A 15,215-nucleotide genomic window follows, 5' to 3' on the forward strand; every position below is an offset into this window, starting at 1 on the left:
CAGTCTGCCCTCCAGATTTCAAACTAGCCAGCCCCACAACGAAATAAGCCAGTTCCTTAAAATACATCTAGATAGATAGACAGACATAGATTAGATGATTGATTGATAGGTAGCTGATAGGGGGATAAATAGATTGTACAAAGAAAGGAAGGATAAAATATAAATTATATATATATATATATATATATATATATATATATATATATATATATATAGGATATGTGTGTGTGTGTGTGTGTGTGTGTGTGTATTCATATTCTGTTTCTGTTTCTCTGCAGAATTCTGACTAATACAAGGCTGTTGGAATAATCTGTGAGACCAATGACCAGGGATGATAGCTTGGACCTCGGGGAGCAGTGGACATGGTGAGATACGGTTAGAGTCTAGAAATATTTTAAAGGGAGAGCCAACTGGATTTGCTAATGAATTGAATTTGGCAGATAAAAGAAAAAGAGGCATGAGGGATGACTCAGATTTTCGGCCTGAGCAATGAGGTGATGTTAGTGCCATCGACTGTTATGGTAGATGCTGAGCTCGTAAATAAAGGAGTCTGGAACAGAGGGGAGAGGCCAGGTTAGGGAGAGAATAGGGCACTGGTGGCATTTAAGTCCTTGAGACTGGATCAGATCACTGGTGACTATGGACACAGGAAAGTGGTCCGAGGATCGAGCCCTGGGGTCCCTGGGTCATTCTGAGGAAACAGAGAAGATGAGCCAATGAGATTGGCAGAAAATCTGGGGAGCGGGTGGCCCAGTCGGCAAGTGGAAAAAATGCTTTATTCCAAGAAAGACAGGGTGGTCTGCTGTGACAAACGCTGCTCTGCTGGGGAAGGGGTTCGTTTAGGGGCAGGGAGGGTCACAGGCTCTGGGGCACCACGGCGGGGGGGCCCTGAGTGGGGAGCCCAGTGTGGAGATAGACGTTCCCAAACATACACACAGTGAGCTGTCACTCACTCCGCTGGGGTGTTTGAGGCTTCCGCACAGGGACCAGAGTACAGGCTAGCGCGACAGTCGTTTCCCAGGTCCCTCAAGAAAGAAGCGCCCCGAGAAACGTCAGAGTATGCTGGCCGAACGGGGCGGCGGGCAGGGTTTGTGTCTGTGACTGGTTTAGTTTTGATAGATAATGGGTCATTCGTGAAGTGATTAGGAGGAGCTGGGCTGAACTATGAATTTGAGTCATGTTAGGCAGATAGGGAAGTCACACAACTTGTTCCCAGGGAAAGAAGAACACATGAGGGGCCCTGGCTGGCAGAGCTGGAAGGCAGAGAAGAGAAAGGGGGGCCTCCAGCCCCTCCAGGTTTGTTCCTCACCCTTTGGTGTGGGGGCAGGGGGGCTGAGCTTGCTCTGATGGGGAAAGCAAGGGTTCGGGAGCCAAAGATCAGAACTGTTCCAGCCGTAGGTTCAGAGATGGGGCTTGTCAGGGAGAGCTCCCTGGAGAAGGAGAGGTGGACGACCCAGCACTGACTGCGTGGCCACCGTGGACCAGACGCTGGCTGGGGAGACAGTCCGCTTGGGGACAGGGGGAGTCACCAGTTCCTCTGGGATCGGACTGGTCCCATGAAGCCACGATGAGGTCGTCCATTATTTCCCACACTTACTGATGAAGAAACAGAGGCTCGGAGAAGCTAAGTGAGGTATCGAAGGTCACACAGTTGAGAAGCACTGAGATCTTCTTGCCTCCAAGGCCCAAGTTCCATTTTCTAGAACACCATCAGCTGAGCAGATGCAAGAATCTCAGCGATAAAGGCTGCTCTCCCCTCTCACTCACATGGTGCTTGACCTTGTCAGGCCTCAGGTTACTCATCTGGAAAATGGAGACAACCATTACACCTCTCCTAGAGGATTCGAAGGACTCGTGCACATAAACCAGGCCTAGCACGCGGGGCCTGTTCAAGAAACGAGAGCTATGGTTCCCGACGATTCTTTTCAGTTTGCCGATGAGAAAGCGTGTAAGGGCGCATTAATTCCTTCATACTCTAAACAATAAAGGCTGAAGTCTGGATCCAGAGCTAGACATAGGAAATGCCAGAGTTCACTCCAGCCCTTCTCCATTTCCTGCCAAGTTAAGAGAAAGGGACATGGGCATCCTAGGCAGGTAGAATGCGTCAGCAAAGGCATGTGCAGGTAGGGTTTGTCTTAGGACATGTGATGACAGCAAATTTGAACCACAGGTTGGAGAGTGAGCCTCAGATACCTAGCTGGGCCACCTGGGCTTCAATTCAATGTCACGTGTGGGGTGCCTATCACATGCCAGGCTCCCTGTCCGGCAGAGGTGAGTCCTGACTCTCAGGCACTGTTTACAGCTACCTGGTGGCAGTGGTGATAACACCCTCGCGGACTTTGTCCTCTTCTCTCTGACCCCACCTTCAGCCACGGATATAGTGGGTTACACATTGCCTAGAAGGAGATTAGGGGGCAAGTATTACTCAGTGGACCCGGCCCCATCACCCCCACAGCAACCTCATGCAGTGGATTTTGTCATTATGCCCATTTGATGGAAGGGGAAAGAGGCTCAGTCAGCGTTGAGGTGACTTGTCCAAACTGATAGAGCTGCAACAGGACCAGAATTCGAGCCGAGGTCAATCTGTCCCCAAGGTCGGCATTCTTTCCTCCTCCTCTAACCCAATAGCATGCTGGGTTAGGCGATTGGCTTCTGCAAGGCACGGACAGGCGAGATGGGTCAAACATGGCCTGAGGGTCCCGAGCACCATTTGCAGGTGGCAGAGAGAGGCAGGTTAAGGGCCCGGGTGGGGACTGATCAGGAGGAGGGGCCTTAAACTGAACCCGGTAGAGGGTCAGGAGACAATCAGGTCCAGAGCCACGGAGAGTGCTGACATCAGTCCTGTGTCTGCCCATCTCACCCTGGACCAGCCCGTCTATCTGCCTCCTTTGCCCGGAGAAAGGACCATAGGCTGACCTGAGTCAAAGACGCTTGAGTCCCTGCTGTGTCACTGACTAGCTTGGTGACCTGAGGCAAGTGAATTCACCTCCTGGGCCTCACTTTCCCAGTCTGTACAATGGTCTCTCCATCATTCCATGTGAATAGGTGTCTCGCGGAGCTAAAGAGAGGGGTGGATCCAAGGCCCTCCCACAGAGCCACCCGCACAGGTGCCTGACACATAGTATCTTGTTTCTGAATTCTCTGGGCCTCTCTGCCCTCATCACCCCCAGCCAGCCAACCAGCTGTCAACCCCGCCCCAGCTGGCCAGTTAATGAGTGGCTAGGGTACTGGAGCCTGGCCTATAAAGAGCTGCTCGCTGGGGAAGCAGGTGGGAGCCTGTGGGAGCAGCAGCAGGATACAGACGGCGTGAGATGCGCGGCAGGATGGCGTCAGGACTCCTGTCCAGGATGGCTGTGTTCCTCCTGGTGCTCCTGCAGGGCACACAGTCAGTCTACATTCAGGTGAGTCCCTCCGGCCAGTGTGCCCTTTGCCTGAAGGTCCCCCCGTGAGGGGCTGGGATGGAGAGGGGACGTTAGAAACGTCATGGGATATAGGGGAGCAAGAGCTGGTGGGCCCAGGGCTCAGCCCAACACCCAAGCACGACCCAGGGACCAAGACAGCTGGTGGGTGGCGGCAGCGAGAAGGCTGAAGGGAGTGATGATAGCAGTGATGGCAATAATAAACCGCTGCTATTCAGCATTGCTCTATCAGAAGGCCGGTCCTGGCCAGAGGTCAGAAGGTGGAACAAGACATAGTCCCTGCCCTTCGGGAGCCCAGAAGGAGGGGGGTCTCCCACAGCTCCCTATATTCTCCCATGAATGGGTGGAGCGGGGGAGAGTCACCCGAAGAGCTTCCCTGGCAGGTAACTGAGCTGATATTGCAAGATGAGCGGGAGGTAGCTAGGCACAGAGGACAAGGACAGTTCAGGGCAGAGGGCACCGCGTATGCAAAGGCTCAGAGAGAAGACAGCAGGGGGGCAGGGGCTCCTTCCTGGACAACCGTGAGGCTGGAGGGAGTCGTGGAAGCAGGGTCCGCCTGCCAGGCGGCGGGATGCCGCTGGCCAGCAAGAGTGGGGAGGTCTGTGGCCCTGTCACATTCCCAACTCTGGGTGGAGCCTCCTTGGGAGGGACGGGAAGAGTCACCTTCCCCCCACCCCTGCATCCCTGGCCTTGGAACCCGGCCAACTTGGGGTTGCCATCATTTTGCCACGTCGGTTCAGGGGTGATCGCCCAGTTACCCAGCGTGGACTGTACTGGTGGCAGGCGCTGGGGAGGGGCCATTTGCCAGATGACGCTCAGAGTGCAGAAGACACAGGCGGCCTATTGGGAAGAGCTGGGATTTGAACCGGGGTGGGGGAGGGGGTTTACACTGGTCTCCAAAGCCCGTGCCCTGAACCACCTGCTCCCCAGCCCCATCGGATCCTCATCTACAGTTCCTGGGGGCCTGAGGCACGATGGGGTGTGAAGTGGCAGGTGCCTGCTCCCACCTCCCAGGCTGTCCTTTGAGTATGGCCTGGACCCCCCATGAGAACAGGGAAAGTTCTGCGGATCCCTCTCATCTCCTCTCCTCTGCCCCCCTAGTACCAAGGCTTCCAGGTCCAGCTGGAATCAGTGAAGAAGCTGAGTAACCTGGAGCAGCAGTGGCTGCCCAACCCCCGCCTCCAGGCCCAGAGCGTCGTGCCCTCCGTGTGTCACCACCCAGCCCTGCCACAGGACCTCCAGCCCATCTGTGCATCCAGGGAAGCGGCCAGCGTCTTCCAGGCTTTGAGTGAGTGCCCCCACCCCTGCGAAGCTTCCTGCCTCTGGCTCCCTCTCCTGCCCACACCCCAGCTCCTCCACTGCCCGTTCTTTCCATTAAGCGCCCAGTGGCCGGGCCAGGGAGAGTCAAGGCCTGCCCCCTCAGGCCCTGGCAACCTGGACCGTCGATTGTCCTACCAGACGTCACGGATGGGAGGGAAGGGGGCACCGGACAACAGACCCGTAGGCCATGCCTGCAATACGGTGGCTGATGGGGAAGCACGGGGGACACAGAGGAGAGATGGCTCATGTCTGGGGTGGCATAAGGAGTCTGAAAGACTTCCAAGAGGAGGTGACATCTAAGCTGAAATGTGAGGGAAGAAGCAGAACTGGCCAGTGACAATAGCGACTTACTAGCATTTGTTGAGCACCTACTAAGTGCCAGGCCTGTGTCAGTCCCTTTGCTGGTCTTCTCTCTTCACGGCCACCCTGTCAGTTGATGCTGTCCACAGAGTCAGCAGGGAAACTCCAGCCCAGAGAGTGTAAGAGGCACGCCCAGGCCCCGCTAGGAAGGAGAGGGCCGGGACTTGAACCCGAGTCACTCTCTGCTTCTCCAGCATCATGCTCCTGATCTGTGAGAAAGATGCTGGTCCTCGCCCTCAGGCCCCCTCCGAAGCAGCCTTCTCTGGCTGCCCGGCCAGCAGCTCCCTGGACCACAGGTGGTTCACGGGCAGGGTCAGCTGACCGGTTTTCTCCCCTGCCCAGGGACCATGGCTAATGACGACTGTGAGCTGTGTGTGAATGTCGCCTGTACCGGCTGCCTCTGAGATGGCTGGGCGTCCTGAGCCCACCCCGGACACTTTGTCCCCAGCCCGCTGCCTTCAGAGCCTGCACCCCCACCCGAGTTCCGGGGGGGACCCTGAGGTCATCACCACCAGCCAGAGGCTCGAGCGGCTAGATCGGGCACAAAGCAGTTGGACACTTGGTTGGAGGAGAGTTTGGCCCCTGAGGCAACCCTGCTGCTGAATAAAGATTCCCCACCTACACACGGAGTCTGGAGTCCATTTGTTCATCCCCGGGGGCCATGGGCAGAGGCGCTCGGGTAGCTGAGCGGTTGAGGAAAAAGGTTGATCTAATGATATGGTCAGGAATTTCCCAGTTTCCAGCGCCTGGGGAGTTGGTTCATCAAGCCCTATTTCATATAGGAGGAGGGAGGCTCCAGGATGCGGGCCGGGGGAGTGAAATGAGTCTCAGACCTAAGAAACCATGGAGCACCTGTTCCCACCTGACCCCACAAGCTGAGCCCAAGGGCTGGCCCAGCGGCAGAGCCAGAGCGACAACCAGGGGGCAGGGAGGGCAGGGAGCGTCCCCCAGGAGGTGGGGCTGCAGGAGTAGTGGGTGCAGGGAAGAACCACGTGGTGCCCCCTCCCCAGGCCCGTTTTCTGCTCTGCCTCCACCCCAGGGCTCCCGAGAAGAGGGGCCTTGGCCCTTATCCTTACCTTCCTGAGCTCCCCAGGACCCTCTGGCCAGCTCTAGATGGAAGGAAGACCTTTCCTCCCTCACTCCATCCTGGCGGCCCTGAGGAATAATAATAACAATAATAGCCAACATCTACTGAGCATTCGCTATACCCTAGGCCCTATTCTAAATGCTTTGCACTTATTAACTCACTGAGTCCTCAAAACTGTCTGATGAAGCAGGTGCTACTATAAATACTCCACTTTATGAATAAAGAGACCCAGGTGAAGACAGAGAACCAGCTCGCCCAAGACCACAGGCTCGGCAACGTGGCAAAGCGGACTTCTTCCCAGGCAGTCGGGGACAGAGCCCATGCTCTGAAGCATCTTGTTGCCGCCTCCCTGTGACTCGGCCACGCTGATGACACCTGATGCAACACCCTTGCAGCTGCAGCCCACTCCTTCACTCAAGGCAGGAGCCGTGCTGGGCATTCCCTGAAGAAGGGCCCTTCCACACGATGGGCTCCTCCACAGCCCCTGTCCCAGGCAGCCAGAGAGGAGAGCCAGGCATAAAGGGGTGGTGATCTCTGAACTCAGATCACCCAGGGCCAAGGCCATGGCGAATTTCCCCAGACCAGCTCCCCATCCCAACCGCCCAGCTCTGCTCATGAGCCCCACAGCCCCCCATTTGACCAGGCCACAAACCCCAGAGTTCTAGTTCCTTCCTCTCCCTCACCCCACGGGCAAGGCTGGCTGGGGCCTTTGCAATGCCTCCTGTGACTCTCGGGGCCCTCTCTTCTCTTACCACCACTCGAGATGAGCCCTTATCACATTTCCCCAGGCCAGGCAGACCTTCCTCCCTGGCCCTGCATCCTGCAGACTCTCTGTGCCCAACATGCCAGGGGAACCCCGCAGCCCTGCTCTGACAGGGCCCCTTATCCTTCTGGGGCTCCCCAGCACGCCCTCTCCGTTCTAAACTGAGCCCAAAGGTACCATTTGGCCTCGCTCCCACTGCTCCCTTCAGCTACGTTGGGTGTCCACCTGCCTGGGGAGGAGGCAGTGAAGGGAAATGCCACTGACCGACCACCTACTATGTGCCAGGCTCAAGCTGAGCCATCTACACAGAAACTGTAATAATAGCAGCCGCAGAAGTGTCCACTATGGGCCCTGCAGGGCTCTCAGAGTGACTATGTGACTCTGACTATGTGACTCTGACTATGTGACTGCATTTAACCTTCCCTCAACCCTACCAAGTAGGGATTCTTGTGATCCCCATTTCACAGATAAGGAGACTGAAGAGAAAAGACGCTAAGTAACTGGCCAAAGTCACACAGCCGGTAACAGGCAGAGCCAGGATTCACACCCAGAGCTCAGCTCCAGAGTGGGAGCGTTTCATGATTCTGCCCCAGCATGCGTCACATCAAATCCCCTGCAGCCCTGGGAGGTGCTGTCATCATCCCCATTTTCAGATGAGGAAACCAAGTCTCAGGGAGACTTGGTTCGTAGGGTAAGTAGCATTACATACACATTTGCGTGCATTATTTGTACACAGCTTGTAAGTGACATGGTCAGGTTCAAACCCAGCCCTGGGTGCCTCCCAGGACCCACCCTGTCCAGACTGAACCATTCTAGTGCCTTGGACCTTCCCACTTCTAGGTCCGCACCTACTCCCCCTTCTGGAACGCCCTCGGCCTCCCTCCCTCCAGATTGGTTTTGAATGTCCATCCACCCCAGTGCCTATCCCAAACACTCGTGAAGATGCCTGCCACCCCTCCCCTTTGCAGAGCCTCCCCTGACCTGGCCCTGAAGACACCTCGCCCTCTGAATTCTGCGGCCCAAGGACTTCTGCCTCAATCACCCCATGACACTTCTCTGCCTGACTCCCCAAGAAATACCCTGGTCACCTCCTCTTTGCCCATTCCCTCTAACTTTGCTAACAAGCAGCCCTCCATGCCTCGCCTCCTCACCCCTGTCTGAACCATTCTCAGCTTGGCTCTGGTTCCCCATGTTTTGGTTTACTTCTCCCAGCCTGGGTGGCAGATACTAGTACAGTCCTAGTTTTACAGGGAAGGAGATTGAGGCACAGAGAGGGAAAGTGACTTCTCCTAGCATTGCACAGTATGTGGTGTGGGGCTGGAACTGGGTATCTCTGGCTTTTGCCTGCCCTAGGTCATATCCTCATGCAATCATTGGCGTGGTGGGTTTCACCCACTCTGGGGGTCAGGGAGACTCCCCCGGCACAGAAGCCATTATGGCTCAGGGTGGCCAGAGCCTCGCAAGGGGCATGGGTGATCAAAGTGCCCACAGAGCACAGAGGACAAAGCGGGAGCATGAAGACCCCCCTGGGAGGGTAAAGAAAGGCTTCTGGGGAGGGGCCATGGGAGCACAACCTTGGCACCTGAGCAGGAGTTTATCTGGCCAGGAGTGTGGGAAGAGGAGCAGAGCACAGGTGAGGGGAGCAGAGGAAGGGGTGAGTCCCAGGGGGTAGGGCAGGAGGCAACGCTGAGGTGGTCAGGGAACCAGGGCTGGGGGTCCCCTGAACACCGCAGAGTTTGGGGCCAGTCTCACAGCCACCCAAACTGGGCTGGACATGCAGACCAGGGACTCCTGAGCTCACTCAGGGCTTAGAGACTTTGGTGCCCTCCCCCAACCCGCCCGGAGGAGGTGAAAGAAAAGCAGAGGTTCTGCTCCACCACCCCTCCCCCCAGCTGGTGGCCTGCAGATTGAAGTCCCCTCAGTGCCTGTGTGCGATGGCAGCCCCAGTTCAGTAGGGAGAGAGGGTCCTTGCACTTCATACAGTAAACTCTGAGCTTGAGGGCAGGGTAGGCACCCATAAAGCTGGGTGATGAGTCGGCTGGCAGATGAAAGATCGACACCAGGAGTACTCTGGGATCTGGTTTATTAGCTGAGGGTCGGAGGGGATCTTGGGGGGCAGGGGCCGGGCTTGCGCAGGTCGCCCCAGGCCACGCCCTCTTCACGCCTCCCCTGGGGGCAGGGTAGGCCGAGCTGCGGGCAGTGGGAGCATCGGCCGGGGCAGGAGGCAGCGAGCCGACCGTCCTAGCATCCAGCACAGGCAGCGAAGGCACAGATCTCGCACGAGTCCGGGTCCTCGGCGATGGCCTCTGCGCAGGAGAGATGGGGCGCCCAGAGAGCTAAGGCCCCGCCCTCCCTTGAGCCAGAGCTTGGACATCTGCCCCGGAGTCCCCAGGAGAAACCCAAGCCTGTCCTCTCCGACCGGCTGGCCTTTCCCCCTCAAACAGGTAGCGCTCAAGCCAGCCAGTCAAAGTGGAGATGCCGCCCAGAAGGAGCAATTGCTAAGGCCGGAGGGGCGGGATGCAGAACTACCAACGAATCATCAGCCAGAGCGGGGATCTTCCTAGAGCAAGCTCCACCAATTACAACTTAGAACTACTTACGACCGCCTCATCAGACCCACCAATCAGAGCACATCCCCCTCCCGTGCCACCAATCAGGGAGTTCCCAGGCCCCACCCACCAGGGAGGTGGCTACTCACCCAACCTCCGGAGGATCTCCTGGGCATTGGGCTCCTTGCAGAGAGGCTTGAGTTCTTCGGGAAACTTCTGGTGGCTGCAGGCTTTGGGAACCACGGGCCCACCACTCTTCCTACGGTTCCGAATGCTGGGCTCCTGGAGCTCCCGAAGGTCTTTGAGCTTCTTCACTGACTCCAGAGAAAAAGAGAACTCTCCATCCTGAGAGAGACAAGTTGAGTGTCAAGCCAGACTACAGCCTGCTCTGGGATGTCCGCATGGTTCCCAAGACCCAGGTCGATGCTCTGGCTGAGAGGAAGGTCTAGAACTGAATCTAGCTCCTTCACTTCCCAGCCGTGTGCCTAGGGCTAGTTACAGAACCTCTCTGAGGCTCAATTTTCCTCCTCTGAAAAATGGGACTAATAATCCCATTCTCAGTAAATTGGCTAATCAACCCGCTTTCCCAAATGGTGATTTCTCTTCTGTCCAAGTTTGAAGGGGAGGGCATACGAGACAGGACTGAGAAACAGGTTCCTGAGAAAGGGCCACACCTGAGACCTTGCTCCAGCTCCAGAAAGAGGGGGTGCTTTCTCAGGGGACAGGCCCTGGGAACTGGGAGCAGAGAGCAAGCCGGGCCGGGGTAGGGACAGAGGATTTACCTGTACGGTGACTCCCCCTGCCAGGACTGCCCAGGTCCCGAGGAGGCACAGTGCAGAGAGCAGGAAGGTATTCATGGCAGCAGTGCCCAGGAGGGAGAAGCGGTCGGTTCTGGATGCCAGGGGGAAACAGTGGGATTTTTAAAGAGGGCAAGGTTACTGAGTAACCCGGGAACCATGTCAGCATGTCACCAGCTTGCTTTCAACTCAGGCCTAACCAGATAAGGCTGGAGACAGCCCTGGCAAATAAGAGATCAGTCCCAGAAGCCCGGCAGAAGCCCCGCCCCACCCTGAGCTCCTTCCTACTTTAACCCCTAGCCAGGTGGGTCCTGTGTTCATTCACCAACCACACGCACTCACTGACACCTGCTGTAGGCCGGCCCTGGCTGGGGTGGGGCTGCAGACCGAGCCCAGCCCTTAAGGAGGGAGGCCTAGACAGTGGTAATGCAGGGTGGTCAGGGAGTGGGGGTTGGGAGGTAGAGAGGCCAGGGTGGTGCCCCCTCACCCAGCCTGGGGCAGGCAGTTCAGAAAGATTTCCCAAAGGAGGTTGTGCCAGGGCTGAGTTCTGGAGAAGGGGTGGAATTTTCTTAGAGAAGGGGCAAGGGTTAGAAGGCCACTTCTTGCACAAGACGCTATATGCAGAACATCCAGGAGGTGAACACGGTCTGGAATATTCAGGGAAATGCGAGGAGTTCAGCCTGCAGGGAGGAGGGGCTTCCAAGGGGGCTTCAAATGATGAGAGATGAGTCGCAGGCCAAGGCAGGTCCTAGGTTTGGCCACTATGACTTTGAGGGAGGCCTCAGCTCTTCCTGTCCCACAGGCCTGGGTTCAAGTCCTACCTGCTGCCTGATTTTAATGTGCATGAATTTGGGCAAATTGTTTCTCCTCTCTGAGCCTCAGTATCCCTTGTGGATCAATAATTCTAATACCACCCACCTGGTGGGCTCATGCTGGGGATTAAATGATGTCATACAAATGCTCAGCTCGGTGCCTGGCACACAGGAAGCACTCGGTGAAAGCTCATTCAGCTATTATTATTATTATTATTATTATTATTATTATTATTATTATTATTTTGATCAATATCAGCAGCTTCTGGCCCCGGTTGACCCCTCTGGTGACCACCTGCCTGCCTGTGCTGACCTGGCTCTCCCGTCTGTCCTTCAGTCTCAGATGGTCTTAGAATGAACTCCTCCCCTCTCCCTCCAGATACCCTGGCCGCTGCTCCCCCAGCCCTCTCCATCCCGCTGTTTCTGCCTTCCGACTACCCCCACCATGTGTGCCTTTCCTCCTACCCCCTTTCTTCCCCAACTAGACCAGCCTAACCGCCCTGCCCTGGCCTTTCTTACCAGGCTCACCTCCCCAACCCTTCCTGAACATGCTTCCCTGCCTTTGAACGTGCTATTTTATCTGCCACCCTTGTCACTAAGTGAACTCCTCCTCAAACTTTAAGACCCGGACCAAAGAACCCCCACTCCATCCCTAGCTGCCTCTTGTAGCTCCCATAGAAGCAGGCACGTTCCTCTACCGGGAATGTTGGGCAGGATTACCCGGGTGTATGTCTCTGCCCCTCTAGACTCTGATCACCACGAGGACTTGCCCTGGTCCAGTGGGTGTTCATCGGACTCTGTTGTGAGCCAGGCCTCCAGGACACAGAAGAAGGAAAGCCCTGGGAGCTCCGTGGTTCTAATGTACAAACAAACCAGGCTAGAAGCCAGGAAAGCTGGGAGAGGGGCAGGAACCGCTCGGTGGAGAGAGTAAGTATTGAAGAAGGAGCTGGAGGAGTCCAGCCGAGGGTGGGGCACGTTGGAGTGCGTGCATGTCTGTGCATGCTGAGGGGCGTGTGTATGTGTGTGCACCCCAAGGTCTGCACATGCAGTCCAGCCACATGGCGGCCTCTGCTAGCTGAGTGCTGGGTGGGAGCGCACCCGCGGGGAGGGTCAGAGATGGGATAGGGTCTGGTAGGGTTATGGATGGAGTCCAGGTTGAAGGTGAGGCTAGACGTTTGCGTAAGGGTAGAGTCTGCTGTGATTGGGATGGAGGTGAACACCCAGGTACAGATCCGGGGTACAGCTGGGGTAAGGGGAAAGCTGCTTAGGGTCAGCCTGAGGTTCTGGGCTGGGGTCGGGGCTAAGCTGCGGCAAGGCAGACAAGCAGTTAGTGTAGGAGTTCAAGTCGGGAGCCAAGGTTAGAGGGAGCGGAGGGTGGGGCGGGACTTCAGGGTGAGGTTTGGAATTGGGGTGCGTCTGAGATTGAGTTGATGTCGGGATTGCCAATGATGTGGATGCTGGTTAGGACTGGGTTTGGGATCAGGGTTGCGTCAGTGGGGGACTCAAGGAAACTGAAATATAGTTTAAGGATGAGGCTTGGGTGGGGCTGCTGTGTGCTGGGAGAGCCCCATTTCTGGCTTGCTTTGGTTTTTTTTGTCTTTCCCCTCCTGAGGAACAGAGGGACTGAGGGGCTTTGGTTCTTAGAGCCTCTTTGTCCCACAGCCCCCTAGCCGGGGGCTGTCTGGTGCCAGGCGGGACTGGAGTGGGTGGGGGCTGCAGGAGTGACGTAGTTAACACAGTTCACACTGTGGGAAAGAGGAAATAGCTCCCTGCCCTCAGGACTTTGGGCCCTGCCCTACCTAACTCCACCTCTGATGTCTGCCCTGGGAAATGGGAACCAGCTCCCCTTCCCGTACCCTCCCAGCCCAGCCCTGGCCCAGGTGTGAGTTCGGGCCCCCTCCCTGCCGGGGGCTGGATCTTGGGGCCCTTCTGGAACCCCGGGCCCACACCTGAGTCCTGAGGCATTGGTCCCCAGGACACCCAACACCCCTCTTCGTTCCTTATGGGGAGCAGGGGAGGCTGGGTTTGTTGTGCTTTCCACATCCGAGGCCACCTCTTTTGGCAAACTCCTGCTCCTCTGTAGGCTTCCAGGCCATTCTGCCTCTACCACCTGCTGCCCTACACGAAAACCCATCCGTGGCTGTCCCAGACCTTCAGAAGAAAGCCCAGACTCCCTGGCCTGGCATTCAAGGCCCCTCATGATCAGCCCCTGCTCACCCTTCAACCGGAATCCCAAAAGCGCCCCAAAGAATGAACCGGGAGGCAGGGCCCAGACCTGCTGTCGGTGACAAAGCTCCAGCTTTGAAGCTAAGCAGCCCTGGCCTAGAGTCCCAGCCCCATCAGTGAAAGCTGTGTGGCCTTTCCCAGACTCAATTTCTACATCCGAAAAGTGGAGACAAGAACCCCATTGCGAATTTCGGATTGTCCGGGAAACTTTCCTCCCTGACGCCCAGCTCCAGTAAGGCTGGCTTAAGACCATCTCTACCTCCTCTGGGCTCCACCAACCTCCTACCTACCCTTTCCCACTGTAAAACCTGCCAACCTGTCTGTCCTGCCCACTCTCCGGTGAGCTCCTGGAAGCAGAGCCTGTGTCGTGCTTTGTTGTGACCCCAGTGCTCACACAAGGCCTGGCATCTAGTGGGGCCGCTGAGCCCTTAGGGGATCAGGAAGGTAGTGGTTTTTGCAATAGCCGTGGATGGATATTTGTCAGACACCCATTATGGACTAAGTGCTCTACAGGTGTGGAAGCCAGCCACCCCTCACCCCCACCAGCAGCTGCCTGAGAGGATGCCTGGTGCTACTCCTTTCTGCCCAGCGGTTAACTCAGCCTGGTTCCAGCGTGCACGTCAAAGTTGGGTCCGCCGAGGCCCGGTCCGCCAGGGCCAGAGGCCCCCCGCTGACTCTAGCAGGAAAGGCCCGAACCAGAGCCCAGGCAGGAGTCTCTGATATGTGTGACCTTGAAGAGGGCGTGGCTCACATTTCACAGGCTCCCCGTCCGGTTGTAAACATGTGCTGGAGGGTGTAACAGGTTCTGGTTCCTCTAAGAGAAAGAGTTGCAGTGTATGTGAACTTCTTAACACTTCTGGGAATATGTAAGAAATAATATTTAAAAAATTTTTTTTATTTGAGAGAGAGAGAGTGGGGAGAGGGGCAGAAGGAGAGGGAGAAAGAACCTCAGGCAGGCTCCATGCTTCAGCGTGGAGCCTGAGGCAGGGCTCGATCCCATGCCCCCGGAACCATGACCTGAGCCGAAATCAAGAGCCAGACACTAAACCAACCGAGCCACCCAGGAGCCCTGGAAGAAATAACTGTAGGACCCCACTTTATAGATGAGTACACTGAAGCTCAGAAACCTAGAGAGGTTGGGTTGCCCAGGTGGCTCAGTTGGTTAAGCATCCGACTCCGGCCCAGGTCATGATCTCGCGGTTCGTGAGTTCGAGCCCCGCGTCGGGCTCTGTGCTGTCAGCTCAGAGCCTGGAGCCTGCTTCAGATTTTGTGTCTCTGCCTCTCCCCCGCTCACGCTCTGTCTCTCAAAACTAAATAAAACATTAAAAAAGAAAAATAAAAAGGCATTCCTCTCTTTGAAGAAAAAAAAAAAAGTTGAGAGGCTAAGAAACCATGGCTTTCCCAAGGGTGCATACACAGGTGCCATGTACAGTTGTACTGGTAGTGCACTGCTCAGGGCACCCAGCCAGCAAAGAGGATAAAGTGCAGACACGAGCACGTGGCTACCTAGGCCTAGAGGAAGGTGCAACTTTTCGGATTCGTTGCCATATGGGCTTGGCCGCAGCTACGGTCATAAAGCTGAAAAGTTCCAGAAAAGAAGTCAGTTCTCACCAATTCCAAAGAAAGGATTCAACATCTACTCAGTCCATACCTCCGCACTATCTTCCTGGCCCCAGGCTCCCATCTTTAAAGAAGGGGAAGAAGAAAGGAGCAGCTGCTGAGTCAGACTCCAGGAAGTAGGTCAATGATGCCCATTTTACAGAAGAGGAAACAGAGGCTGTCGGAAGAGAGTGCCCAGTGTTACACAGGAAATGCCTGCTGAGTTGGCATCTGAAGCCTATTGGCTTGATCCAAGTCCAGGCTGGGCTGGAGGGGTCCCTCC

The 15,215-nt window shown here is 56.2% G+C and overlaps 2 protein-coding genes across 2 annotated transcripts; one reads left to right on the forward strand and one right to left on the reverse strand.

The window, feature by feature from the left end:
* The first annotated feature begins 3,311 nt into the window (after positions 1-3,311).
* Positions 3,312-5,624, forward strand: GUCA2B (guanylate cyclase activator 2B). The gene is made up of 3 exons (XM_042953149.1): positions 3,312-3,401; positions 4,521-4,707; positions 5,442-5,624. Exons 1-3 carry the CDS (start codon positions 3,312-3,314, stop codon positions 5,501-5,503), a joined length of 339 nt encoding a protein of 112 aa, XP_042809083.1. The 3' UTR covers positions 5,504-5,624.
* A 3,566-nt stretch (positions 5,625-9,190) lies between these two features.
* On the reverse strand, positions 9,191-15,004 carry GUCA2A (guanylate cyclase activator 2A). The gene is made up of 4 exons (XM_042954123.1): positions 14,985-15,004; positions 10,281-10,389; positions 9,648-9,843; positions 9,191-9,255 (listed from the first exon to the last, which is right to left on the reverse strand). The coding sequence occupies exons 2-4, from the start codon at positions 10,353-10,355 to the stop codon at positions 9,191-9,193; spliced, it is 336 nt and encodes a 111-aa protein (XP_042810057.1). The 5' UTR covers positions 10,356-10,389; positions 14,985-15,004.
* Positions 15,005-15,215: the final 211 nt, after the last annotated feature.

The sequence above is a fragment of the Panthera leo genome, chromosome C1, assembly GCF_018350215.1.
Source record: "Panthera leo isolate Ple1 chromosome C1, P.leo_Ple1_pat1.1, whole genome shotgun sequence".
NCBI lineage: Eukaryota > Metazoa > Chordata > Mammalia > Carnivora > Felidae > Panthera > Panthera leo.